Source organism: Lampris incognitus, chromosome 1 (genome assembly GCF_029633865.1).
Source record: "Lampris incognitus isolate fLamInc1 chromosome 1, fLamInc1.hap2, whole genome shotgun sequence".
In the NCBI taxonomy this organism is placed as follows: domain Eukaryota; kingdom Metazoa; phylum Chordata; class Actinopteri; order Lampriformes; family Lampridae; genus Lampris; species Lampris incognitus.
The window spans coordinates 98,230,960-98,257,953 of NC_079211.1; the positions used below are offsets into that span (position 1 = coordinate 98,230,960).

The 26,994-nt window shown below is 48.1% G+C and overlaps 1 protein-coding gene across 1 annotated transcript in view; it reads right to left on the minus strand.

The window, feature by feature from the left end:
• The window catches only part of fbxl17 (F-box and leucine-rich repeat protein 17), a 291,040-nt gene that overhangs the window by 99,325 nt on the left and 164,721 nt on the right, over positions 1 to 26,994 (minus strand). Inside the window, exons 11-13 of the mRNA XM_056286959.1 lie at positions 13,064 to 13,084; positions 10,529 to 10,586; positions 3,972 to 4,048 (exon numbers count right to left, since the gene is read on the minus strand). Coding sequence (XP_056142934.1) covers positions 3,972 to 4,048; positions 10,529 to 10,586; positions 13,064 to 13,084 — 156 coding nt within the window. The remainder of the gene's footprint in view (positions 1 to 3,971; positions 4,049 to 10,528; positions 10,587 to 13,063; positions 13,085 to 26,994) is intronic.

Consider the following 26,994-nt stretch of genomic DNA (forward strand, 5'->3'; position numbering starts at 1 on the left):
GACAACATACAGAAAGGTTAAGATGCGCACAGAAAAACACCGCCTCTGGAGAGAAAAGACATATCTTAACATTATGTTCTGCTGTTTTCAACTGACAGAAACATCTAAGCCTCGGTTGTGACCATTTTTCCAGAGAGCACAACGTCAAAAGGTGAGAAAATGCTAGGTTAGAAGGTCTGTTGAAGACGTGTTCTTCAGCACATAGGCAAAATCTCGTTTAGCTGCCTCCGGGTAGCGTAGCGGTGTATTCCGTTACCTACCAACATGGGGATCGAATCCCCATGTCACCTCCGGCTGGGTCAGGCGTCCCTACAGACAAGATTGGCCGTGTCTGCGGGTGGGAAGCCGGCTGTGTCCTGGTCGCTGAACTAGCACCTCCTCTTTGTCAGTCGGGGCGCCTGTTCGGGGGGGGGGGGGCTACGTCCACCTGGTGAAACTCCTCACTGTCAGGTGAAAAGAAGCGGCTGGCGACACCACATGTATCGGAGGAGGCATGTGGTAGTCTGCAGCCCTCCCCGGACTGGCGGAGGTGGGTGGAGCAGTGACCAGGACGGTTTGGAGAGTGAATGGGGTGATTGGCCAAATGCATTTGGGAGAAAAATATCCACAAAAAAAAAAAAATCTCATTCAGCCCATTTCTTTGTGTGTGATTTAATGCACGAGGCTCAGGCAGAGAAAGTTAGCAAGTGTTGAAGAGCACAAAAAATGATTTTAGCAGAAGCATCGCATCTATCTATGCACCAAAATAGCACTTCCCATCCGTCTCTTGCTTCTCTCTCTTGTACTCTACAAAATAATCTCGGAAAAGCACCTTTATCCGAGCAAAATTACATGTTGGCTAGCTCTCTCATCTCGCTCTTTGTGTCTTGTCGGTCTGCCGTTACACGTCTGTCGTCAAAGCTCAACAAAAAAAAAAAAAAAAGAAAAAAAGAAAACCATCACGCAGGAAGAGAACGCCGGGGGAAAACAGGACACTTAAATGTAAGAGGCTTGTGGACATCTCAAATTTACTCAGAGAGGCCATTAATAAAAACAATTAGCGCAGGAGATGGGCGGAAAAATACGGGGGCCAAGCTTGGCAGATGTGAAATCTCATTTCTGTTATTCAATTTATCAGAGGCCGAGGCAGGAAATCCACCAATCATTCTGTAAGAGCAAGCAGCTCCCACAACAGGCATCTCTATCCCGAAAGCATACACACAAATACACACACACACACATACACACCCCATCATCATCATCATCATCTATGGGAGGCCAGAGGGGTCATTAGTGCAGGAAAAAGATCAGATGTCACCAATTCATCTTGGTCAAAATGAGAGAGAAAGAGAGAGAGAGAGAGAGAGAGAGAGAGAGAGAGAGAGAGAGAGAGAGAGAGAGAGAGAGAGAGAGAGAGAGAGAGAGAGAGAGAGAGAGAGAGAGAGAGAGAGAGAGAGAGAGAGAGAGAGAGAGAGAGAGAGAGAGAGAGAGAGAGAGAGAGAGAGAGAGAGAGAGAGAGAGAGTAGCGTGCATTCCTTGTGTAATGTACTATTGTGATCTTGGCATCATTAATCAACCTCAGTTCAGCTAAACCGAACATACCCACGGCATCGTGTACACACTCTCAAATACACACGCACACACACGCACACACACACACACACAAAGTGACTAGGAGGGGTTATTGTCTCCATCGCTCATAGCGACTGGCAACAAATGGCGAGTAAAACACTCCTAAGTAAAACACACAAATGCACAAATCAGCTGGAGGGTCTTCAGCGGAGTCTCTGCTGTGAAGCAGCACAAACAACACTGAAGTATTGGAGAAGAATCAAGGGTTGCTTAAGTAAAACCTTTGTGGTGTCTCGTGCACACATTTTGTTTCGGTAATCGCTAACTTTGCCTGTAAGGGTAGTTTAACTCCTACAGCACAGCACACGGGAGCCCAGCAGAGCAGATAAACAGATCGAAGGGAATAAGATAGCGGGGTATTATGTAAACTCTTTCACTCTTAGACACACACACACACACACACACACACACACACACACACACACACACACACACACACCAACGAACACCATACAGGCTCCAAGTAAAACCAAATGACATATTTATGTGAGCATTGTCTGCCATGTCACCAAGTCGGTGTAGCTTTCCCCCCACGCTCCAGTGCTTCAGCCATACTACCTGTGAACTGTGGTTCGAGCTTACGGGAGACGAACACATGGCAGGATACAGCAGGGTGGAATCAGACAGAGCGGTAAACAAGTTCAAGGGGAACCTGCGCCAGAACGAAACAATGGCTTTGTGCCTCCCTGCTGCATGCTGGGGGAAAACCATCATGCGTCTACTATCGGGTGAGAAAAATACAGACGACATAGCAACAAAGCAAAAAAAACACAACTGACACATGCAACAACAAAGACTTTGCACGAGCAGGTGTTGCATACTGTATATTTCAAACAATATTCCGCCTCAGTATTTCCAACTTTTAACAGGTATTCTCCCGTAGAAATTCAGAGTCGAACCCCATCATGTCTGCTTCATGTTACTATCGTGATGCTGCTCACTTGCTTCAGTTCTGAAACTGTATCACAGAAATGAGATGTAAATAAGACTTATCAATGAACACTGGAACTACGATGATGAGGTTAATAAATATTTATGCATAACTATTCGATGTCATGTTTACTGCTTGCACATCTGAGTGATCAGGGGTCGTTACGTAAAGGGACGCTCAGGGTGGTGCAGTGAGTTATGAGGTCCGCTCATGGTGCACCTGACAGTAAATTAACTTTTTAGCTTATCGGTGAGAAAAAAAAGTAGTCTTGTGCTAAAACAATGAGTTGATTGATTGACTAATCAATCAACCAACTGATTGGTGGAGTAGTCAAACAGCAGAACATTTACTGATCGTAATTTTGGCAATCGATTAGTCATTTATCAAGTAAAAATACAAAACATTTTGCTGGTTACCACTTCACCAACTCTAAGATTTGCTTGTGTGTCTCTGATTCACATGATAACAATATAAATACGTCAGGGATTTTTTTTTCAAGGCTGCTTGTCAGACTAGGCACTATAGTTTTAAGACATCCCTTTTGTTTCTGGGTAATTGTGATGGCCATTCGTCATCACTTTTGATATTTTACAGAATGAATGACTAATCAACGATATCAAATTAAAAAAAAATCAATACATTAATCAAAACTAACAAGACTCCTAAGTGGAAGCCATGGTCTTTGAAGCAAAATGTATTTAAGAAAACAAGCTAAATCTAGTGCAGAAAAGGCTAACCCAGTAGAAGGGGTTGAGTGTATGGAGCATGGGGAGAGGGGGCGAGGATGCAGTATCGGCAGCAGGACGTGTAACTATGGGAAGCAGCACTGCGTTTACATCTGCTGCAGATACCAGTACATCCACAAGGGCGTTTAACACCCATGCATACAGGATGGTGGCAACTTCTCCACATTAGCTTAAGCACCACCGCGAGCTACGCATCTGCATGCAACGTGATGATGATGTGTTTGCATCCACCCTCGTAAAGAAATAAAGCGATACAGATGCTGCCATTCTTAACAACATGCTTGAGACACCACTGTTGTGCAAAGTCTGTAATTACAGCTGCAAACACTTGATCCGACTTGTTATGGAGTATTTCGTATTGTCAGCCACCAAAACACCCAAGACATTGTTTTGGCTGACAGATTTTTGGAAGAAGAATGACTCATGTCACACTATGCTGAGTCCCCCCCCACCCCCACCCCCCGTATAAATTCAAACACAACTGTCTTCCGCAGCACTGACACAGGAGAGAATGAAAATGCAAGCTGAGGGAGACTTGCACCATGAGTCCCACAGCACAACCAGATCTATCCAAGTGAATGTGGAGGTGGAACTTATTCGAACAGGAACAGGGGGAGGATTGATTTTGTGTATGCATCAGGCCCAGGTTTTTCATTTTCTTTTCTTTCTTTTTTTTTACATACCGTGGTCAGTGATTTTACAAGACACAAGATAGAGCTCCTTTAGACTTCTTCCTTCCTTGGCAATGATCTCCACACACCTGCAGAGAGAGAGAGACAGAGAGACAGAGAGACAGAGAGCGAGAGAGAGAAAACAGGTGTCACTTGAGGCCTTTGTGTACATTGGACCATTTGCTTGGAGGCATTTTTGATCGGTTTTAAAAACCCTCAGTGACCCATAACCTTTCTTTCTTGCAAACACACAGCCAGACAGACGTTAGTGTACACACACACACACACCCACACACAAACGACTCCCCTGTAAAGGTTAAACAGTGCAGCTGCAGGGTCATGACTGCTCAGATATTTTGCCTGTGCTTCTGCACTTACACATATTAATAATTAAACACCGGATGTCACGCACACTCACACGGGTATAGTTAGCTTGCTTACTTCAAAGAGGAATATCTGCATTCAAAACACTGCTTGGGCTCACACGACCCACAAACTGTGTGTGTGTGTGTGTGTGTGTGTGTGTGTGTGTGTGTGTGCACGCTAGGGAAGGCCAGGGGGAAGATCAGAGCATCTGTATCAAGTGATTCCCTTTAAATGCCACTAATGAGTGGAGTGTGTGCAACAACTACATTTTGATCAAGGCATTTGACCTATTAACCTTCAGGAAAAAAAGCGTTTTGATCTTTATGCTGGCGCGCCATTATGAATATTTCATGAGAGGGAGAGAAAAAAAAAAAAAGACTCACACACAAAGGGCTCTCAGGAGTATAAAAAGCACAAAACCATAAAAGAAGAAAGAAAAAAAAACTACGATGTTTGGCTGTCTTCTTTCGTTAGGCTTTACTACCTCTGTCAAAGTGACGTTGAGGACAACATCGGGGTGCTTGTTCCCACGTTATCGCGGCGCGCCCACGCCGCTCGTACTATCAGGCAGCGTGAGCGACGGCAGAGGTTGCTCTGAAAACTGCGTCTATACTTCCCTCGCTCGCTATCCTGCGACGCGTCTCACCGCCGGGGCGAGCGTGGCACGCCAGGACTTCTTCGAAAGAAGCACGCAGAAGTGAAAATAGGAATGTAGATCTGCAGGGGATTCAATATGCCGTATTTCCCCGTACACTGGATGACATCAGGTTGTCCGGGCACATGCTTGTTTTTGTTTTTTATACCCGTGCATTTCTGCAGGATTCAGTTGAATTTGATTCACCCACACACACAGAAAGATAACACCGTTCTCAGATGTCACTCGATGTGTGACATGTCACACCACGGGATCAGAGGAGGAAAATGTGTGCGAGAGAACAACTCAAGATGTGTGTCATGTTTCTTTACTGCAAACCCCATTCCAGCGCCGAGTGAATCCGAAGCTGTTAAAATGTGCACTAGCCCATCAGCTTTAGCTCACTGAGCCGCATCCTCATATTTCACCTTTTTCTATTAGATTTCAGCCACTGGTCCTGCCGGCCTCTCAACGCTATCTGCGCCTCCCGCCCCAAATCATCTGCTCGCTCCCTCTCACCGCCTCTCCCTCACTCAGCCAGTGTTTCTCTTTCTCCATGCCTTCCACCAGCTGGCTCTTGCTCTGTTCAACAAGCTAGCAGGGGAAAAAAAAAAACTCATCCACCAGCGTGGCCTGCATTAAAATGGCCGATCGGTGGGCAAAAGGAGAAGGTCAACTCTGAGGGGGCAGCAGGAGACCGGCTGCGATTGATCACATCTGACCCCAAGGTGGTCCAATGGACAGCCTGAGAGCAGATCAACCTAAGCTAGCAGGATTACAATATCCTGTCGAGTGTCTCTAGGCATTAATGCTGCTAACAAACAAATGCGAGCGGGTAGAGTCAGTGAGGAAATAGATGAAAAGGAAAAAGAGATGCAGGGATGGAGGGATGAAGACAGGGGTAGGGAGGAGCCTGTGGGAGCTTGTTACTCTGTGGCCAGGTCCCCTAGGGTCAGAGCAAAAGCAATTAGAATCAACATCACTAAATGCAGGGCAGAGAGAGAGAGAGAGAGAGTTGTGTGTGTTCAGTGTGTGTGTGTGTGTGTGTGTGTGTGTGTGTCTGAGTGACAGGAAGGATGGAGCATAGAAGGAAACTGAGTGAGCAGGGGCAGTGTATAGCTTGGGTCTAACACAGAACGGGTCACATCATGGGAGATAGATGGAGCGGGGGGGGGGAGAGGGGAGAAGCGGAGGTCTTTGGTGAGGCTGGGCTGCGGTGAGATGAGAAGAGAGGGTGGGGGAAGAGGGGAGAGGGGAGAGGAGTGAGGTCTGATGGGCACGGTATAGGCCGGTCCACCCTACATGAAAGACCTTTCCTTATCAAGAAGCAATAAGCACCTGGCTCCCCGAAGATCCCAACAACCCCCCCCCCCAACCTTCCCACCCTCTCCACCCCAACCCCTGCCGCCTTCGGCCGCTCGCACAGCACGGCTGACATGAATTAGTGATCCGCTCGCTTTCAATAATGTAGAGAGCCCGTGACAAAAGGCCCACGGGAGTACGTGCAGTGAATACCAAGCGTTTGGAGCCAGGGGATGCCGCGGGAGCGAGCAACAGGGAGGAAAATGTTGGGACACGGGGGGCCGAGGTCTGTCTGCAGCTTGGCGATGTGATCGAGCCGAAGAAGCTGCTGTGTGGGTTTGCAGCTGACCGAGGGAGGGAGGGAGGGACGGCTGGGTGGTGGACAGTGATGAGGAGAGGATGGAGGAGGTAGACGAGGAGGAAAAAAAGCAAAATACGACAGGTAAGGCTGAGAGGATGGCGAGGTAGAGGAGGAAAAAGACAGATAAGAGGCACTGGAGAACTGATGCGGGATGAAAGGGTGACTGGAGGAGGACATGGTTGTTAGAGATTCTGAATCAGAATCACCTCTCATTCGATGCCATTCTACTCTTATCCCATGTATGTGGTAATAGAAAGAAAGATAGGAAAGGGGGGGCACGTAAAAGAGGTAAATGAAATGGAGAGAGGAGGCCGAGGTATCAGTTTAAATGGAGGACAGGAGGTGAGACGTGCATGAGAACGAGGAGAGTGAAAAACGCCAGAAGGAAGAGTGAGAAAGAGGGAAGGGGGTAAAAACAAAAGACGAATGAGGAAGAGGACAGAGTGAAAGAATGGTGGTGATGAAGATTATGATGAAAAAGGAATGAGTATGACGATGATGACGATGATGATGGGAGGATAAGGGAAACAGTTAATGGGCATGCCTCATGTAGAGGAGATGTTTCTATACTGACACTGGAAACAGTGCATTTTGTGATAGTTATGTCGCAGGCCAATACACAGCCCGCGGCTATTTTTGCCAATAAAATGACAATAAAACTGTTTCCATGACAACTAAGACACTGTGTGTTTCAGCGATTAGGTTTAACCGGCAGGCGGGAGGGAAGGGGAGGGGGTCGCAGAGCAAGAGAGTGAGAGACGGCGAGAGAGAGCAAAACAGGAGCGAGCGAGACAGCGAGAGTGAGCGAGAGAGAGAGAGAGTGATAGAGTGAGAGAGCGAGAGAGAGATCACGGGAGTGGGTTTCTTTAGGGGTCAGTGTTTATTTGGCTTACTGTCACCGTGCCGACGGCACAAACAGCCAGAGGTAAACAATAAAAATGTCACCTCTGTCTCCTGCACACACATGACGTGCACGCACTCACATGCACACTCGAGAGACACAGCACGCATCCCGTGCTCCTCGCCGCATCCTCCACTTTGGGGAATTTCTCTCTTACACATAATCATATACACACAGGCACTCGCTCCATCAAACTGTCAAACGACGGGCTTCGGTGGGCTCTCCATATTGGGGCAACCAGGGGGCCCTGATTCACTAAGCAGCGTTCAACCGCTGGTCCGCTAGCCAGCTAGTGTGGACTTCTACTAGCCCGGCGCTGGTTCAACCCTAAAGCCTGTAACTTACTCCAAATCGTGCTGAATTATGGACATGGTAGAAAGAAGTTGCTGTTGGCTGATAGGACCGTGTGTTTTCTGATTAAAATGGAGGAGGTGGCACTGCATAAATTGGCTAACATTACCTGGAGTATTCCCAAAATGAATTAATAATGCATTAATAGCTCCCAGGCACCTTAACTAGCTAGCTGTGGCTATATAGCCGCATATTATCAAGAGACGGGCATTAAATATTTGCTTTTTTTTCCCCTTTACTTGTTGTTTTTTACTTGCTGTTTTTAGGAGGGGGGAAAAATTAGTCATGTCACTGTGAAACCATGCTAATGACACCGCAGCTTATTTAATCCACTGACGGAGGAGAGCATTTTATATTTAAATGAGGCCCGGCTTTATGACATAGCTGTGTAGACCACAGTGGAAAACACTGAATATCAGCGTGACCATGGCTCACTGAGCTTTGTGTCTGAAAAAGCTGTTTCGCTTGCAAATTGCATTTGTGAAAACGCCGCCTATTGACTGTAATGTTAACATTGATAACATATTGTGGTAGTCAGACGTTCAAATGACTTCCGTTCCGTGACTCTTTCCCAACTAATCACGAGTTGGAAAGAAAGGGAACAAAATTAGCTGGGAACTTTTCAAAAAGCTGACCTTTTTTTTTTACTTAACATATGGACCTTCTTCTATTACAACGGGGGCACGCAGACGATGAGAACACAAACATTCCCAATTAATTTCACGGAGCAATTACCAAGAGTGATTATAAGACGTATAAAGACCAGAGAGAGCCCTATTCCAGTCAAGGACGAGACAGCAGGCATCCGGGTAGCGTGGCGGTCTATTCCATTGCCTACCAACACGGGAATCGCCGGTTCGAATCCCCGTGTTACCTCCGGCTTGGTCGGGCGTCCCTACAGGCACAAATGGCCATGTCTGCGGGTGGGAAGCCAGATGTGGTGGGTATGTGTCCTGGTCACTGTACGAGCGCCTCCTCTGGTCGGTCGGGGCGCCTGTTCGGGGCGGGGGGACTGGGGGGGACTAGCATGATCCTTCCACGCGCTACGTCCCCCTGGTGAAACTCCTCACTGTCAGGTGAAAAGAAGTGGCTGGCGACTCCGGAGGAGCCCTCCCCGGATCAGCAGAGGGGGTGGAGCAGCAATCCAGGCCGGCTTGGAAGAGTGGGGTAATCGGCCCGATACAATTGGGAAGAAAAAGGGAGGAGAAAAAAAAAAAAGGACCAGACAGCACAGTCTCCATCTCTACAGTGCAAGGCTCTCTCGTCAATCAGCAGCCTTTCAGGACCCGGACAGCTAGCAGGGCACTTTGTAAAGACGAGGCCCTTGCATGTCCATGTGGCTTTACTGAGTACCTGGATGGCGTTTAAAAACGGAATGAACGAAAGAACGAAAGAAAGAATCAACCATAAAGGAACAACTTCCATTTGATGTTTATACTTGGAACGTCTCTAACAAAACGTGTGTGTGTGTGTGTGTGTGTGTGTGTGTGTGTGTGTGTGTGTGTGTGTGTGTGTGTGTGCATCAGCCCCTAATCCTAGGCCACTATTCATTCAAACGCAACACTAGCTGAAAACCTTTCCCTGTGTCACATAACCTACATCAGCATATTGAATCATACCATCTAGCACCCATAATGCCTTGGTAGTAATCTCCAGCGGGAGTGGTGGGATCAGTACAGCAAAACATTCATTTGAATCTAAAACTATATCTGAAATGGATGCCGATATAGATCTTATTCCTTTGGCGTGCTCGTCCTAAGCCATTTGATTTCATGCTGTAATACACCAGCCACCCCGCTGTGAAGGCCCGACACCCAATACTTGATGTAAAAACTTCTGAAATTTCTGTCATAAAAGGGGACCCATGGGGGAGCCTTGTAAAACACTGAGCGTGGCTGTAACAGTGGGACACGGCACATTTCCTTACACAGTACAGCCTCCTCATGGAAACCCGTCTGGTCCAGATATTCACAGACCACGTAGCCTGCCAGAACTGCGCAGCAAAGGCTTAACACAGACACTGAGATGCAGAGACAGCCAAGTGTGTGTGTAAATGTGTATATGGGCGAGTGTGTGTCTCTACAATCCTTTTTTTTTGGGGGGGGGTAGCCTTTATTTGACAATGCAGTAGAGATATGCATGAAACCCAAGGTGAAGGGAGTGGGCGAACACATGCAGCGATGGTCTCGTGGCCAGCATCAAACCTGAAACCAGACCTGAGTCGCCAAGGTGGGCGCTTAACCGGCTGAGTCACCAGGATGCCAGGTCTGGCATTGTTCTGCATGTGTACCACGACTGGCAACCATACAATTTAGGGTGTGCCAATGTGTTTGGAGTATTTCCTTAAGAGTGTGCACTGGGTTTTCTGCTGTTTCTACATATACATAAGTTGTCTACTGTGTGTGCTTGTGTTTTTTTTTTTTAAGCATGAGTTGTTTGTGCAGGTCTCTGTGATCCGGTCTCTCTGCCTGTCTGAGTGCATGCATGCGCTTCTCAGAAGTGGAGCTAATCTTCTCCTTTGCAGCGCAGCCAGAGGCATCCAAGCAGGCAGGCAAGCAAGAGGAAGAATAGTAACAATACTCGAGAAAAAACAGAGGTCCACATTTATCACAAAGACCACAGACAGTCAGCCAACCAACCGACATGTGTAGCGCCTCTCTTTAGTAAGCCAATCACAATGGTGTAGACACAAAGACAGTGCCGGGAGAATGGCTGGAGAAAGGTACAGTAAGCACAGTGCCACGCAACGCAGGGCCGAGTCCCATCCCGCTCACACTGCCGGCAATTACACGGCTGCCTAGCCGCACAAAAGGAGCAGGGAAATAGAAATGGATGATTTTTTTGTGAGAGCAGGGTGAAAAGGAGAGAAAGTAAGCATGAAATGTTAAAAAAAGCATACAAAAAAAAAAACAGAAAGGCGGTTGAAGATCTAGGGAGAGGGGTGGGAACATAAAATGGGGGGATGAGGGGGGGTGGTGGTGACAAACAGGGCTTCGCCGCTCTGCCGGTGTCTTTTAGACTTTAATGAAATGGAAGGGCGGAGCGGCGGAGAAGGAGGAGAACAGCGGGGAAGAGAGGGGTTTACACTGGTGAGGAGTAGGCTCTCTCAAAGCGATGCTTGTAGTAAATTTTCTTTATATTGGCCATAAATCCATACATGAGACTCTGGGACCATGATTCCTGCTTCCAAACAGGACTTGCAACACTGACTTTCTGGAATTCCCAAAATAACCCTTACAAAAAAAAAAACGGAAAAAAACCCCGGAGCTTTAAGACTTTCTTTTCATTGGGCTAATATAAATGGGCATTAAAATTTGCTGCACCCCAAAGGAGTCCTTCAGTAAGCAACTATTTTCCATACTGAGGGAAGGAAGCAATCTTTAAATGGAATCCAGGTTTTATTGGAAGACGTCGAAGTCGCTCCATTATTTTCACTGTTTTAGGAAATGTCTAAACCCCTCACAGGATGTGAGGTCATGGACTTACGCTGTCATTTTGCTAAAATATGAGATGCAACAGAAAGCGTGCCTTAAAACTAAACATGGGACCAAAAAAGTAGTTTAATATAATGCCATATTGGGGAGGACAACTGTAACAACCTGAAATCTGAGGAAATAGACAAATTTCAGAAGAAGAAGAAGAAAAAAAAAAAGCAAACCCACATCCATCGTTCCCTGCCATCATTCTCTGGCCTCTTAAACGCAGCCTTGACAGCGGGAGCTGAGGGTCCTATATCATCATTTACGATATAACGAAATATAAAATATGACTGATTCCAACGACCGAGGCCATAACATATTTATTCCTATCTGCACAGTGTGTTGGAGGGGTTGTGTGTGAGCGTCCGCATGTACGTTACAGCCATCTGAACCGGGGTCTGCTGGAGCAATTAGGGCCTGGATGATTTCCCAGGCTAGCCTGCAGTACCCACCGCTCAGATGAGAATCACATTCCTATTGTGCTCCACCACCGTTAATCATGTTTTCAAATGGCCCGGCTAAACGACGGGCCATTCCAGCGGCTTGTCATCGGCCTGCTCAAAAAAATGTGCCGATGGGGTCATAACTGGAGCCACAAACGCTCGTCATCCGCGAGATTTCCTGTCCGGCCCGTATTTTTTGCCGGTCTGGGAAGAGGCGAGGCAAGCGGGCTAGCCAAACGCGCGGCTAACGCCAAGCAGAAACATCGACACCCGCACGAATGTCGCTTACTTCACTTGCACCAAACCCGAAGGCAAAGTCGTTAGAAAAAATACCAGAGGTATTTTCTCATCCCGGGAACGCGTCACGTTTTCCTGTTTAATCGCGATAAAAGTCCACAGAGTTGCAGCGCCTCCAGTTGGAGGACAGAGCCGCGGCCCTGTTCCCAGCCAATAGGCACTTAACAGCTCCACTAATCCATGTTTACACGCAATGTTGAGTTCGGGAGGGTGACAGATTTCGGAAGCGTATATACATAAGTGTATAAACCGAGCAATAAACTCGAGGCTTTATAAAGTACGATATCAGAAAACAACCCCGCCGTCGACAAAAACAAGTGTCCGTCACAAAACAGTCAACCTGTCAATCAAAAGAAAGGGGGGAAAGCCAGCAAAGCACTTTGCGAGGTTAAGTGGCAGTTATTCACTTGAAGCTCGTCCAAATGGACGGGGCGCTGCTTTGCCAAACCCGGCGGGGCGCCGTAATACCCAGGCGCAATCAGCATCCTGGGGCCGAAACCAGGACGGCTTGATGTTATTCACAAAAAAACCTCTCTCTCTCTCTCTCTCACTCTCTCTCGCTCACCCTCCGACCTCTCCCTTTAGAAAGTTTGGTATCGAAACCGCACCCTGTTCCGTCTAAGCTGGGCGAAAACTGGTGCGGAAATAAACGGTGACTCTTTGTGGAACGACGCCGCGCCCACACTACCCACTGCTACTGTTGACCCGCTGCTGCCTTAACAAAACAACAAATATCTGGAGAAGATGAGCACTGCCCCGTGGCAGACAGTGATAAGACTCACAGCCTCCGGTCTGAGGGGCACGGGGTGTGCGTGTGCGTACTTGTGTGCGTGTGTGTCTGTGTGAATGAGAGACAGACAGAGACGGAGTGGGTGGGGTTGGTTGGGGGGAGTGTAGTGGATCTCTGCTCATGTGAGACAGGTTGTGGAGAAATACCCAAGACAGATGGTCACTGTAGGGAACAAAGCACAACAGAGTTTTATTATGTGCACTTTCTTATGTCTGAAAGTTGTTGTCAGGCAAGCGAAGATAAGAGGTCCTTGCAAAACCCAGAACACCTCAAGGCCTATTGAACTGGACAAATATACAAGGAAATGAATAATGCAGTGGTTTCCAAAAAGACAAATCGTTAAAGGAAAGAAGCAATTGGACCCCCCCCCCCCCGGTATTGAAAATGCATTTGCTTAAGACAGTATTTTTTGTTCCAGAGCATATATTCGAACCGATAGCAAGGTTGCAGGTAGTATGTTAAAACAAGAGCCGAGAAACAGTAACCGTTCTAGTTGGGTAGCTTAAACAAACCCACAAAAGCAGCACATCTAAAAAATGGTCGCCTCCAAAAAAATTTTTTTTTTTCGCTGACCAAGTCCGCCATTTTATCGAAATCTCAAGCCTGCCTCAAGCTGAATCACACAGCTACATCACGAGTAAATGTCATTTCTCCACCGGATAATGCAACCAACAAATGTCAGCTAATAACCGGGATCTCGCTTCACGGTGGAAAAGAAAACAGTCAGTGTGCCGGTGATAAAGTGTGCAGCCGGGGCCCCTCGGTGCTGCATACCGTCACTCTTCTGCGTCCACACACACACACACACAGAGAGAGAGAGAGAGAGAGAGAGAGAGAGAGAGAGAGAGAGAGAGAGAGAGAGAGAGAGAGAGAGAGAGGCGAACCATCACCGTGTTTACCAACAGGTCTGACACGCTAGCACATGGCGCCCACCCTCCACCCACTCATCCATGACTAATTGCTCCACACTTTGATTACTGCCATCTATTTTAATGAGAGCATACCAAGGCATTCTCTGTTGCTTGCTTTCTCTGTCAAATACCAGCACACATAAAACACACACACACACACACACACCCCGCAGAGCTGAGAACAATCCCGTGCACCATGTTCGTCTCGGCAGGAGGAAATTGGAGGCTGTTCATTAAACTAATGGATATGAAGAGGAGGTGAGAAGGGGAGGGGAGGGGAGGGGCGGGGCGGGGCCATAGAAATATACCACCACGGATTCTGTAGGATGGCCCAAGAAGTCATATCGCAGTGTGTAATTTTCCCGTTACTATGACGGAGTGGGGAGGGGGATACTTCAATTAAGCAGGCTGGCTTTAATCACGCCGTATGTGCCTCGCCGCGTTGGCGGCCGGCGAGCAGCAACGAGGAGGCGGGCTCGGCCTGCGACAGTACTCACTGCTGCCGCAGCTCGGTCAGACGGGTCAGGCTTCGTTAAGATCACTGGTTTACAAGCACACACACGCACATACACACACACACACACACACACACACACACACACACACACACACACACACACACACACACACACATCATCCCAGTCTGATCAATGGACTCCCGGCGCTTCAGAAGACTGGACGGAGAGCCGAGGCAATAGCTGCTGAACTGCAGCCAAGTCATTGATCAAACCGTGTGCTTTCTTTCCAAGCTTCAACCCCTCTCATCCTTCCTTTCCATTTTTTTCTTTCCACTAAACTCGTAGAAAAAAAATGAAATAAATAAATAAATAAAGCACACAGAGGAACGCTGTACTGTCTGTCATGGAAGGCTGCACCTTCTCCTCCGAAGGCGAAACGTTTCACGTTTTGGTCCTGACGCGACACGGCTACGCCGGGGCGCCCTTTGGCCAGCTCCCCGTTTCACAGGGGAAGAAAACGCCACCCTGTCACGAGGCCCAGAGAGAGAAAGACGGGAGGAAAAATAAAAAGAGAGCAGCAAAGTATTGCGAGCGTAACAGGCTGCATTAAAGGGAAAGAGAAGAAAAAGACCACCTCAATGCGACCGCATCCATGCCAGATCACAGCATCACACTCTGCCTCATCATTTTACGAGACGTTAAATCCTCCATTAAACCAGTTCAGCATGTCTGCTCCAACCATCATCAATACCACACACACACCCACACACGCACACAATAACACACATGCACTCACACACAGACACAATAACACATATGCACTCACAAACACCCAACCACACACACACACACACACACACACACGCACGCACAATAACACACATGTGCTCACAAACAACACAAGCCCGTTTAGCTGTGTTTTTGGACAACACGCCTTACAGGAAAGTGAACTGGGACTAACAGCGCAGTGAGATCACAGCGTCTGCGTCTGTGACTGAACCAGAAAAAGAGAGCGGCTTGGAGACGGGGGTAAAACGTCACGTCAGATCTTTGAATCCTCTTCCAGCTCTGGTCCACGTTTCTTTCTTTTCGTATGGAGAGGGAGAGAAGGAACCCCGGGCCGGACCCTCACCTCAGATGACGAGGACACTCGACCGTCATTTAGCCGATCCGGCACGTGGCCGCCGTACATCGGCTCGGACGGCGACCCGTGACTGTCTGTGGTTATAACCGCTGTCTCCATAGCAACGCAGGCGGGGGTCGTTACACGAGACTCTGTTGTGGAAAACACGGATCTTGAATGTCCCTTTTAAACGTGGTATTAAAAAGTAATCTGTAGACCAATGTGTGCTCTGAATAACAAACCGTCCGATCACTGCCGCTGCACTGACACCAGGTATTGTTGTTGTTGCCTGTGCTGCGTCCACGTGGCGATCTTATTACTCATGCACAACACAAAGCAGGTGAGTGAGTGGAGGGAAGACACGTCTGTCTAGCATCAGCAAAAGCAACTCTGCCCTTCTTACTTTCCCATTATAAAAACCTCGGGTCATTTCGCGGCAGATGTGTCGCGGATGCTGTGAATGAAAACACTCTCGTCTGCAGTGGAGGAGGAAAAGAAGTGAGTACTGGCCGGGAGGGGATTGAGGCACAGTCCACTGAATCCGAGAGGCTAGTTAACTGTAGAAAGAGTGACGGTGGGGCGTCCGGGTAGCGTAGCGGTCTATTCCGTTGCCTACCAACACAGGGACCACCGGTTCGAATCCCCGTGTTGCCTCCGGCTTGGTCGGGCGTCCCTACAGACACAATTGGCCGTGTCTGCGGGTGGGAAGCCGGATGTGAGTATGTGTCCTGGTCACTGCACTAGCGCCTCCTCTGGCCAGTCGGGGCACCTGTTCAGGGGGGGAGGGGGAACTGGGGGGAATGGTGTGATCCTCCCACGCACAACGTCCCCCTGGTGAAACCCCTCACTGTCAGGTGAAAAGAAGCGGCTGGCGACCCCACATGTATCGGAGGGGGCATGTGGTAGTCTGCAGCCCTCCCCGGATCGGCGGAGGTGGTGGAGCAGCGACCGGGATGACTCAGAGAACGGGGTGATTGGCCAGGTACAATGGGGGGGGGGGGTCAAGAGTGACGGCATGTTTGATTATTTCAGATGCAGTTATAACCATTCAGAAACAAGTGTGGCACTCCCTCACAAACGTCCGCACGCTGTACAGACTGCATTAACACCGGCCTGACTCTGATCCAGTCTTAATGTGAGCCACTATGATCGCGTTCTGACTACGAGGCCTGGCAGTGTACATTTACGCCTTGCATCAAGATGTCTTGTCCCTTATCATGTAAGAGATCCAGGCAGAAGCGGTCAAGTCAAGTCAATTTTATTTGTACAGCCCATTATCTCAAATTACAAATTTGACTCAAGGGGCTTTACAGCAACACAGCATCCTGTCCTTGGACCCTCACATCGGATAAGGAACAACTCCCTAAAAAACCCCTTAACAGGGAGAAAAAATAGGAAGAAACCTCAGGGAGAGCAACACAGGGGGGATCTCTCTCTCGAGAGAAACCCCCCCCCAATTTACAGAATACACCACTGAGAGAGGATAACAGAATTATAATAGAATTAAAAAATATATGAAGATTATGATGAGGAGGGAATACAACACTGAAAGAGGATAACAGAATTATAATAGAAGTATAAAATATATGAGGAATATGATAAGGAGGATGCCAAGCAGTGTCCAGATGCCACCGGAACAGCTCAGGACCTGAGCCACATGACCACCATCACCATGTTAAAGGGGGAAAAAAAGCAGTCGTCTTAATACCACGTGCGACCAGGATCCTGTAAGCAAACAACCTCGAGGAAGCCATTATTCAGAGAAAACAAGAAAATTGAAAATTAGGCTGCAGGCCTCTGCATATAATGGAACCAAAACAGCATCTTCCACAAGCCCAGCGACACTGATTGATGTTTTATACTTCCAACCAATGTCCCGCACAACATTACGTCTGCCGCTGATGACTCCGGCTTGATTTGCAGCACTAAATGCTAGCCCATTCCCTCGATGGCGTTATCATAATATTACACCGTCACACCTATAGGGGCACCGCCAGGGGAACGCACGCCACACGCTGCAAATAAAACTCACATGTTGGAAATAAAAACTTGTTAAGAGAAGCTGGGGGAGGACTAAGCCCAACTAGCCATGTATAGCCTAGCTGCTAATCCAATAGCTTCCCCTGTGGCAAGAGGGAGAAAGCGAGAGAGAAAGAGAGAGAGAGGGAGGGAGGGAGAGAGAGAGAGAGAAGGAGATTGTAATGAGAAACTGGTGGCTAAATAACCATGATGGTAATAACAGTGGGAGTGCCACTCAGAGCGAGCATTTGACTCCAGTGACACAAAGCCATTAGGTATTCAGGAAAACAGATGTCGCCTGGCATGCTATGCTCATTGGCCCAAGCACTCCTCTGAAAAGAAGAAGAAGAAGAAGAAGAAGAAGAAGAAGAAGAAGAAGAAGAAGAAGAAGAAGAAGAAGAAGAAGAAGAAGAAGAAGAAGAAGAAGAAGAAGAAAAGAAAGCCAGCAGGCCAGAGTTCCAAAATGAATTTCCCCAAAAGGACAGTGTTTGATCCTGTGCCAAGAAAGAGCAAGGAGATTTTTATACTATAGGAGAAGGAAGAGGCAGCATGGGGGTGCAGAGAGGATGAGTAAGCAGAGCGAGTGGGAGAGCAAGCAGGGGAGAGAGAGAGAGAGAGAGAGAGAGAGAGAGAGAGAGAGAGAGAGAGAGAGAGAGAGAGAGAGAGAGAGAGAGAGAGAGAGAGAGAGAAACTGTGGTTTATCCCACTTCAAGGTGCTGTCTTCTCTGCTTTACAACTCCCCTTCATCACATCACGCCATCCTTTTCTGCTCATGTCCAAAGATGCCATCTTTAGCATAGAGTGAAAAAAAGAAAGAGGGCTGAATCCTATTAGCTTGGTGGCAAAGTGAATTTGTTAAAGTAGTCTAAGCTAGGCGACGCTCCAGTGGCTTATCACTGGCTGAGCAGACAGAGCTTAGACCAGTGGATGACAGTGGAGACTGGAGAAGGCGGGGGAGCAAGCGAAGTAGAGGAGGAGGAGGACCTGGGGAAGGAAGGTGCTTTGGTTGGGGTTTCGAAAGCGCCTAAAAGGGAAATTACCTAAAAAGTTCATCGTAGCTACAAAAAAAAAAAAAGACTACAAAAAAAAAACTAAAACAAAAATAAAACGGTTTTATGCTGGCTCTGTGTGGAAAGGTTGTGTATTGATAAAGCGATTCAGCTGTAAAGAGAGGTGGAGGCAGAATTTTGACATTTCTCCAGTCGTAATTAATCCCCGTCAACCTTTCTCCACGTCTCTGCCTGTGAGGGATACTGCAGCCCTGCACACAGCGAGACTGGTGAGTCGTTTAATAGCAGCTGACGGACGCCCACCTGATCTGTACACAATTTTCTTGAGACTCTTCCGATGTTCACTGAAAATTTGGTTTAAATTCGGGCATCCAGGTGGCGTAGCGGTCTATTCCGCTGCTTACCAACGCCGGGATTGCCAGTTGAATCCCTGTGTTACCTCCGGCTTGGTCGGGTGCCCCTACGGACACAATTGGCCGTGTCTGCAGGTGGGAGGCCGGATGTGGGTATGTGTCCTGGTCACTGCACTAGCGCCTCCTCTGGTCGGTTGGGGCGCCTGTTCGGGGGAGAGGGGGAAATAGCGTGATCCTCCCGCGTGCTACGTCCCCCTGGTGAAACGCTGCACTGTCAGGTGAAAAGAAGAGGCTGGCGACTCCACATGTATCGGAGGAGGCATGAGGTAAGCTGTAGCCCTACCCAGATTGGATGGGTACAATTGAGGAGAAAAGGGGGGGGGATAAAAAGAAAGGTTAAATTTGAGATGGAAACATGGCTAACGCCTATATCTACCTCTGCTGAAGACTAATCCAATACCATATAGCTTGAGACGTCTCCTCCTCTCAGTCAGTGTGCAACTCTGACCTTGTGGAGATGTGCATGTGAATCTGCAATACCAGGCCTTGAGGACAACAGAAGAGGAAAATGGCAACTTGTAATTCTGGTATATAATGGTCCAACCATATTGCCTTTGTTCCCTTTTGCTTAAGAGTTACTGTCGATACTAAGGCCGTCGCTCTTACATAAAGTTCTCTATTTAGTGCACTAGGAGAATAGGCCAGGGCCTGTGGTTAGATGGGTGGAGAGAGAGAGAGAGAGAGAGAGAGAGAGAGAGAGAGAGAGAGAGAGAGAGAGAGAGAGAGAGAGAGAGAGAGAGAGAGAGAGAGAGAGAGAGAGAGAGAGAGAGAGAGAGAGAGAGAGAGAAAGAAAGGGTTAGAATCGGGTGTAATGGACAGCGTTGGTGATGGATGTGATTATAGCCCCTCTTGCCACCCATTCATTCTCTATAGATTCCAGATGATAATAGACCTCGGACTCCTTCAAGCAAGTCCCTCTCTTTCTCTCTTCCTTTTTACTCCCTCCCTGGCTTAATTCTTTCCTGCAATCGCTCTTATTTTTAACCATTTCATCGCCTGTTTCCCCCTCTCTTTATATAAGGCCTTTTGTTCGCTCTCTCTCTTTCGCCCTCTCTCTCTCTCCATGTCCTCCCCTCTTGCTACCGTCTGATCCTGTACGCCGTCTTTGACTCCCTCGTCCTCATAACACCATGTTCTTCTCACAATCATCTCCCCCCATCCCTTCTTCATGTGCTTCCCAGGCAGCCAACCGACCACATCACACATCTAAGACTCGCTTTCTCCTCCGCTCCCCCGCCACCCCACCAGCTTTTCTTTTTTTTCTTTCTTCAACCATGTCCCTCATCATTTCACTCCTTCCCTTCACACCCATTCTTTCTTCATCCCAGAGTCTGTCTCAGTCTCTTTTTTTGGGACGACGCACACATTTTTTTTTTAAAACAAAACCCACAATGAGCATGCGTGCGTTAGCCTTCTCAGCTCCTCTCTGATACACATTAGCGCCGTGGAGTAAAATGGTATGACAAATGACTACAGGCTGACTGTGGGGAACCCGCTGGTATTTCAACCGGTCGACAGAACTGCTGGAACCTCCCGGTACCAGCCCGCAACACACGGAGGCGTGCAGCGGAACGGAGTTCCCGGTCCACGCCATATCTGCTTTAATCTGACTCCAGCTCTGATCATTACACAGCCAGCATGGGGCGGGAGACAGGCTGTGTAGGGAGGTGTGTGATAGGGATTTGTATGTCGAGTGTGCGTCTGTGTGTGTGTGTGTGTGTGTGTACAGTATTGCAGTTACTGTGAAACAACACCACAGTAAAAGACTGTGTAATACACCGTGACCACTTCACGCAGATCCAAGTGGATTTATGGTCCGTGTCATCCCCTCCCGTAAGAGACAAAACCGTAGAAAATGCTAATTTCAACCATCATAAACAACCATAATGAGCATCTGTGTGACATTGCATACGTGTGTGTGTGTGTGTGTGTACATTTAAGTGTAAATGTACAGGTGTATGTGTGCACGTCTCTGCGTTTTAGTTTGCCGCTGCATATGCATTTGAGTGTGCGAGCTTGCCTTTGAGCGCGCACGCACGTGTGCGTCACCTTTTACCTCATTACCCTCCGTGACACCGTTTGCATGCCCGGCGCGATGCCTTCCTCATGTGAGGTGATGTCATCCAGGGTAAATTCAGACAGGCCTAATTGTGCAGAGCGATAATGTGCCCGTATAAAGACCAACATATTTCAGGTCCTCAATAATGCGTTCTGAGCTCCAGCAACTTTTCACCACCCTCCAGCATCCAGCTCATATTCAAGGACAGAGAGGGAGAGTGAGTGAGTGAGTGAGTGAGTGAGTGAGTGAGTGAGTGAGTGAGTGAGAGAGAGAGAGAGAGAGAGAGAGAGAGAGAGAGAGAGAGAGAGAGAGAGAGAGAGAGAGAGAGAGAGAGAGAGAGAGAGCTTTGCCAAAGGCTCCAGGCCTGGTTTTAACAGCAGGGGCAAAGATCTGCATTAAAGAACAGAGCTCTATTTGAAAAGACTGGTAAGCCTGCAAGCAGGCACAGACACAAGGGTACCTCTTCACTGACATAATCAACATTACCTACAGGCTAATGTAAACACACCCGTACACAAACTCAGATGTAGACACACACGCACGCACACACACACACACACACACACACACAACTGAAGGCAGCAAACCTGAGGACTGGAGTGGTGTGGCTCTCAGTCTGCCAGCTCAGTTTTATGTCTCAGCTTAGGTACAAATCCCCCCAGCATGGGAGCTCACTCCACCACCTGAGTGTGCGTGTGTGTGTGTGTGTGTGTGTGTGTGTGTGTGTGTGTGTGTGTGTGTGTGTGTGTGTGCGCAATCCACCACCTGTTTCTGAGTGCAGAAAACCAAATTGCACCCTCTTCTAGAGGGCGCAATTGGATGCTTCTCTATGTACATGTGAATGCGTGATTCTGTAGATGTGTGTGTTCGTGCCGGTGTGAATGTACACACCCCTGTACTTGAATTTTGTGTTGGTGCTCGCGTGTTTCCGGCAGATCTAGAAGTGCCGGTGTGCGTGCGGAATCCGTGCACGTCTGCCGTGAGCGCTCCGCTCCGTTTTCCACACGAAGCTGTTCCTCATTAATCAATTTATGTAGAGACAGCTCCGAACTGAGGCTCCCTTTCATTTCTTCACGTGGAGAGAAAAAAAAAAAACATGATAAAAAAAAAAAACAGACCGGCTTGCTTCCTCCTTCGGCTCACATAACCCACCTTCTGGTCGGATCAAGTCACTGGTTGTAGCAAGAGGAAATTGACAGCATGTAAAAACCGCTGCAAAACCCCTGCAGAGCAGCAGACCCACAGATAGGTTTACACGTGGAACGCTTTCACCTACAGTTCTGTTATCTGCCGACACAAAAATCCCCGAACACCTTAACTAATGATTCATCCACTTTGAAATGTGTGAATTCTGACGTTAACCAACGTATTGTGTAACGCTCAAACGCGGGGGTGGCTGAACGCAGGGTAAAATTCTACAGATTTTGTTAGTCAATTTCCCTTCAGGGCCAAATCGTTCACCGTTCAAACTTGTCCGACATGGGTTGATTAATTAATGTATTTATAAAATTAAAAACACTGAAAAATCCCAGGGTTTTATAGGCGGACTTGCGAAGGCGCGTCACAGATAGTAAGAAAAAAATCACAAATAAGGGTTTTGATTGTTTCTGTGCACAGAGGAAACGGCAGCCTCCGACAGCTACCGGCTGAACTGTCGGAGCGCGTGTCCTTTAACTTGAACATTTCCAATGTCTTGTCAAATCTGCGGGCCGTTGGGGGGTGGGGGGGGGAGAACGTAGCAGAGCAAACTTCATCTCATCTGACGTCCCGACGACAAGGAGGTAAATATAGGCTGACAGCCAATCGGGTCGTCCATCTGCTGGTCTGGCTTGCAATGGCTGGAGCACTGGACTAATGGAGGAGGTACACGCTGCAGCATAACAGGAGTGGGATGGGGGGGGGGGAGCAAGAGAGAGAGAGAGAGAGAGAGCAAGTGAGAGAGGTGGGGTAGCCTCACGGCAACTTGGGGATGATTGTTGGAGGGCCGGCAGTCAGCCAGCCAGGGAAGACCAGGAAATGTAATTCAGGGAGGCTGTCTGGATATGACATCTAAGGGAGCTATTCAATCTGCAGCCAAACCCTCATGCGGCGCCTCGCCTGGCATGGTGGCAGGGAGGTTACAACTGTGAGCTCACCGCCTGTCAACCCCACTCCACCCTCTGCAGAGACAGAGATATGACAGAGCAGAGGAGAGGAAAGGGGGGAATAAACAGAGGCAGGGAGCGCAAGGAGGAGAGAATAGCAGAGGAGAGGACTAAAAAAAAAGAAGAAGCAAGAATAGAATCATTAAAATCATAACAAACGCGGCACGAGGGGAAACAAACACAAAAACAAAAAACGTACCGACGTTGTGGCTCAAAAAGGTGAAGCCAATGATGAGCGAGATTCGAAGGCCGACAATGAATGGGTGGACGCCAAGGACTCTGGGAAACGCGGAAAGACCGAGGCACAATGGGACGCTGCTGAAGGAGGGACCGGATGAAAAGAAAACCGAGGAAGGGAAGGAAACGTATAAAGAGTGAGAAAATGATCCGGGCGCCGGCTGTGATTCTTCTCTGTCAAGTGTGGCTCATAGAGAGCAGTGATAATTGACAACGGTGGCTGACGTCCTCCCCCAGACCACTCTATTCATTAGAAAAGCATAATAATCTACCTCCCCTGCCTCACTGGGACTTAAGTACATTAGACACTGGTACACTGTGTGTGTGTGTGTGTGTGTGTGTGTGTGTGTGAGACAGAGAGGGGGGGGGAGAAAGCGTGTACATGGGGTGTATCTAATGCAGAATGTCTTGGGCAGAACACAGCCTCCACCTGTTGGACAGAATGAGCTGAAAGGTTATACTGCTAGGGGGTGGAGGGGGAGTCGAAAAACATGCCGCACCCTTTAGGTCAACGCTACTGAAAGCCATTTCCAGATGCATACTGTATAGACCCTTTGGGAAAAGCTTAAACCCCCCCCCCCGCTGACTGACTGGAAATGACAAACATATCTGATTGCTCTTTGGAGGTTTCAGTCTAAGGTTGGTTTTGCTGCACGTGTCTTACGTACAGCTGTCCCTGCAGACGGGCGGTTTTTGAATGTCTGAAATGACCGGCTCATCTGAATTTTCAGCCCTCAAAATAGAGACTTTGAGTGAAAAAAGGTCACACAAACTGGCCTATAGGTGAAGTATGTAGCCTTTTTTAAGATTTTCATCTGTGACAGAGCACTGGCCATCATGAAATGATATGGTTTGTGTGTGTGTGGGCGGCACAGTGGTGCAGTGGCTAGCGCGGTTGCCTCACAGCAAGAAGGTCCTGGGTTCGAACCCCGGGGTTGCCCAACCTTGGGGGTCATCCCGGGTCGTCCTCTGTGTGGAGGTTGCATGTTCTCCCCATGCCAGCGTGGGTTTCCTCCGGGTGCTCCGGTTTACTCCCACAGTGAAAATACATGTTAGGTCAGGTGAATTGGCCATACTAAATTGTCCCTAGGTGTGAATGTGTGTGTGTGTGTCGCCCCTGTGCTGGACCGGCAGCCTGTCCAGGGTGTCTCCCCGCCTGCTGCCCAGTGACTGCTGGGATAGGCTCCAGCATCCCGCGACCCCGATTGGGATAAAGTGGCTTGGAACATGGATGGATGGATAGTTTGTGCGGAACTACAGCGACATTTTGCAGGCTTGGTGTATTGCTAGAATCTTACACACGAACACAAATTTAAATACGGTTCACACCAACTGTGAAGCTGAAACAAAACAAGACTGTGTCAGCCACAGCGATGACATCATGGGGAAACGTGAGCGAGCGTCTGTGGGAGCCAACGGTTCAGTTCAGATACTGTGAATCGGTTACTTTTCCCCGCCGGTCACATCCATTTGCCCTCCCTGCTGGTTTTCAGGGCTGATAATAGTTGCTGAAGAATCTTATCGGCACAGCTCTGACATCACTGTCTAATCCATGCCAGTCAGCATTCAGCCTCTGGAATGGGAGATGACAGCTTACTATTGAATAACTGCTCCAAAGATCTTTTATCCAGCTACACACACACACACACACACACACACACACACACACACACACACACACACACACACACACACACACACACAGGAGACACACACACACACATGGGAGACACATACACTCACGTAAACACTCATCTACCAGTTCATCCCAAAGAGAGCGTACACATTTAAACAAATAGTGGGGCAGTTATTGTTCCAAATACAATTATCGTGGAGTGTCCGTCTCCTCGAGTGAAGAAGAACAAAGGGCTCTCTGTTGATGAGGATAGCAGTCTGTGAACAGGAGGTTAGATGTCCCCAGCCCCTTTCCATAGCTGCAGACATTCAATCTGCCATCCACACATCCCGCTAGATCTGATAACACTAAACAAACCCCAGAGAGAGACAGCGAGCGAGCGAGCGAGTGAGAGAAAGAGAGAGAGAGCGAGAGAGAGAGAGAGAGAGAGAGAGAGAGAGAGAGAGAGAGAGAGAGAGAGAGAGAGAGAGAGAGAGAGAAAGAGAGAGCGAGCGAGCGAGCGAGCGAGAGAGAGAAAATGCGACTAATGGCTTTAGCATTGTGTGTAAATCCTCTCTTATCTGCCTGTTCTGTGTGTTAAGAGTCTGGTCACAAGGGTAGTGGGAATGAATGAACTCTCTGGCCACATGATTTCTGACACTGTTCACCTCTAGGTGGGCTGTTCAAATAGGGCAGGGCCTCACAAAGGCAGGCATACATTACAAATACACACAAAAACCAAAAATCACACACACACACACACACACACACACACACACACACACACACACACACACACACACACACACACACACACACACACCATCCAGACTGATGCCAGAAATGGCTGACCTAACATTATCTTAGAACTAATTATGCTAGGCTTCTTAGATTTTCCCTTTGGAATGGTCTCACGCTGTCTCTCTCTCTCACACACACACGCACACACATACAAACGAGTGCTAATTGTTGTGCAGATACTCCTCAGCGCTATCTTGTCTGCGTCTCGTGGCGTCAGAATGGAACGAGGGAGAAAACGAGAAGAAAAGCATAGCGGGAAAAAAAGACTAGGAGGATTATCCCCCTAATCTCCTCCCATCCTATCAGGGAACGGGAGGAGAGTGGGTGGTGGTGTGGGTGTGGGGGGGTTCTAATATATGGGGAGTACAGTAGGAGTCTCGCCTCTTCCTTCCTCCTTTTCTCACCCACCCTGCTCCTGTTCTTCTTCATGCATTGCAGGCAAACTTTTTTCCGCTGTCCATTCTGGCTCTTACAACATAAACCAATGTTTCCTATGACACATACACAACACTGTAAATAAAACAGCACAAACCCAGACTGTACAAACACCAACACTAATACTGGATGAGGTCTTCGGTAACACTCCCCTATATACATAAGTATGAAGCTTACCACAGTGGGTGCCTCCCACCTCCATACACTGCATATGTGCATACATAAAGACATGCATGTGGAAGCAGCTGCATCGGTTTTCCATTATACTGCAATAGTCCATCCAGCCTGCTTTCTTTTTCTTTTTTTGTAGTTTTTTTTTAGTTTTTCACATTACAAAGCAAAAATAAAGAGACATTGGAGCACAAATCTAATATCTCTCTCTCAGTGATATCATGGGTTTTTTAGGCTCCGATAGTTCTCATCTGAATAAAATTCAAATTTTTACTCTCATGGGTAGAAATATTAGGGATTAGGTATTAAATTCAAAGAAGCAGGATTAGAAGAACAAAAAAAAAAGCCCGAGACCATCACTGAAGAGTATTTTTTTTAATAATGATAACATGATTTTTATGAAAAGCATAAGAAATACTCTTTTTATTCCTGGTCCTCCACAGGGAGGTCACAGCGGCATATCGGCCACCAAATGTGCCCCTGGAGCTCGTGGGGGTCTTGAGTTTTGCTTGCGGACACTCCTACAGGAGTGGTCTCACGACCCAGACCCCATGACACAATTGGGTAGGGTTTAGTTGAAGCCATTATCAAACGAGGATAATGAATCAATCAAGTGGGGTTGTTCCATTTTTTCCCCCCTTTTTTCTCCCCAATTGTATCCGGCCAATTACCCCACTCTTCCGAGCCGTCCCGGTCGCTGCTCCACCCCCTCTGC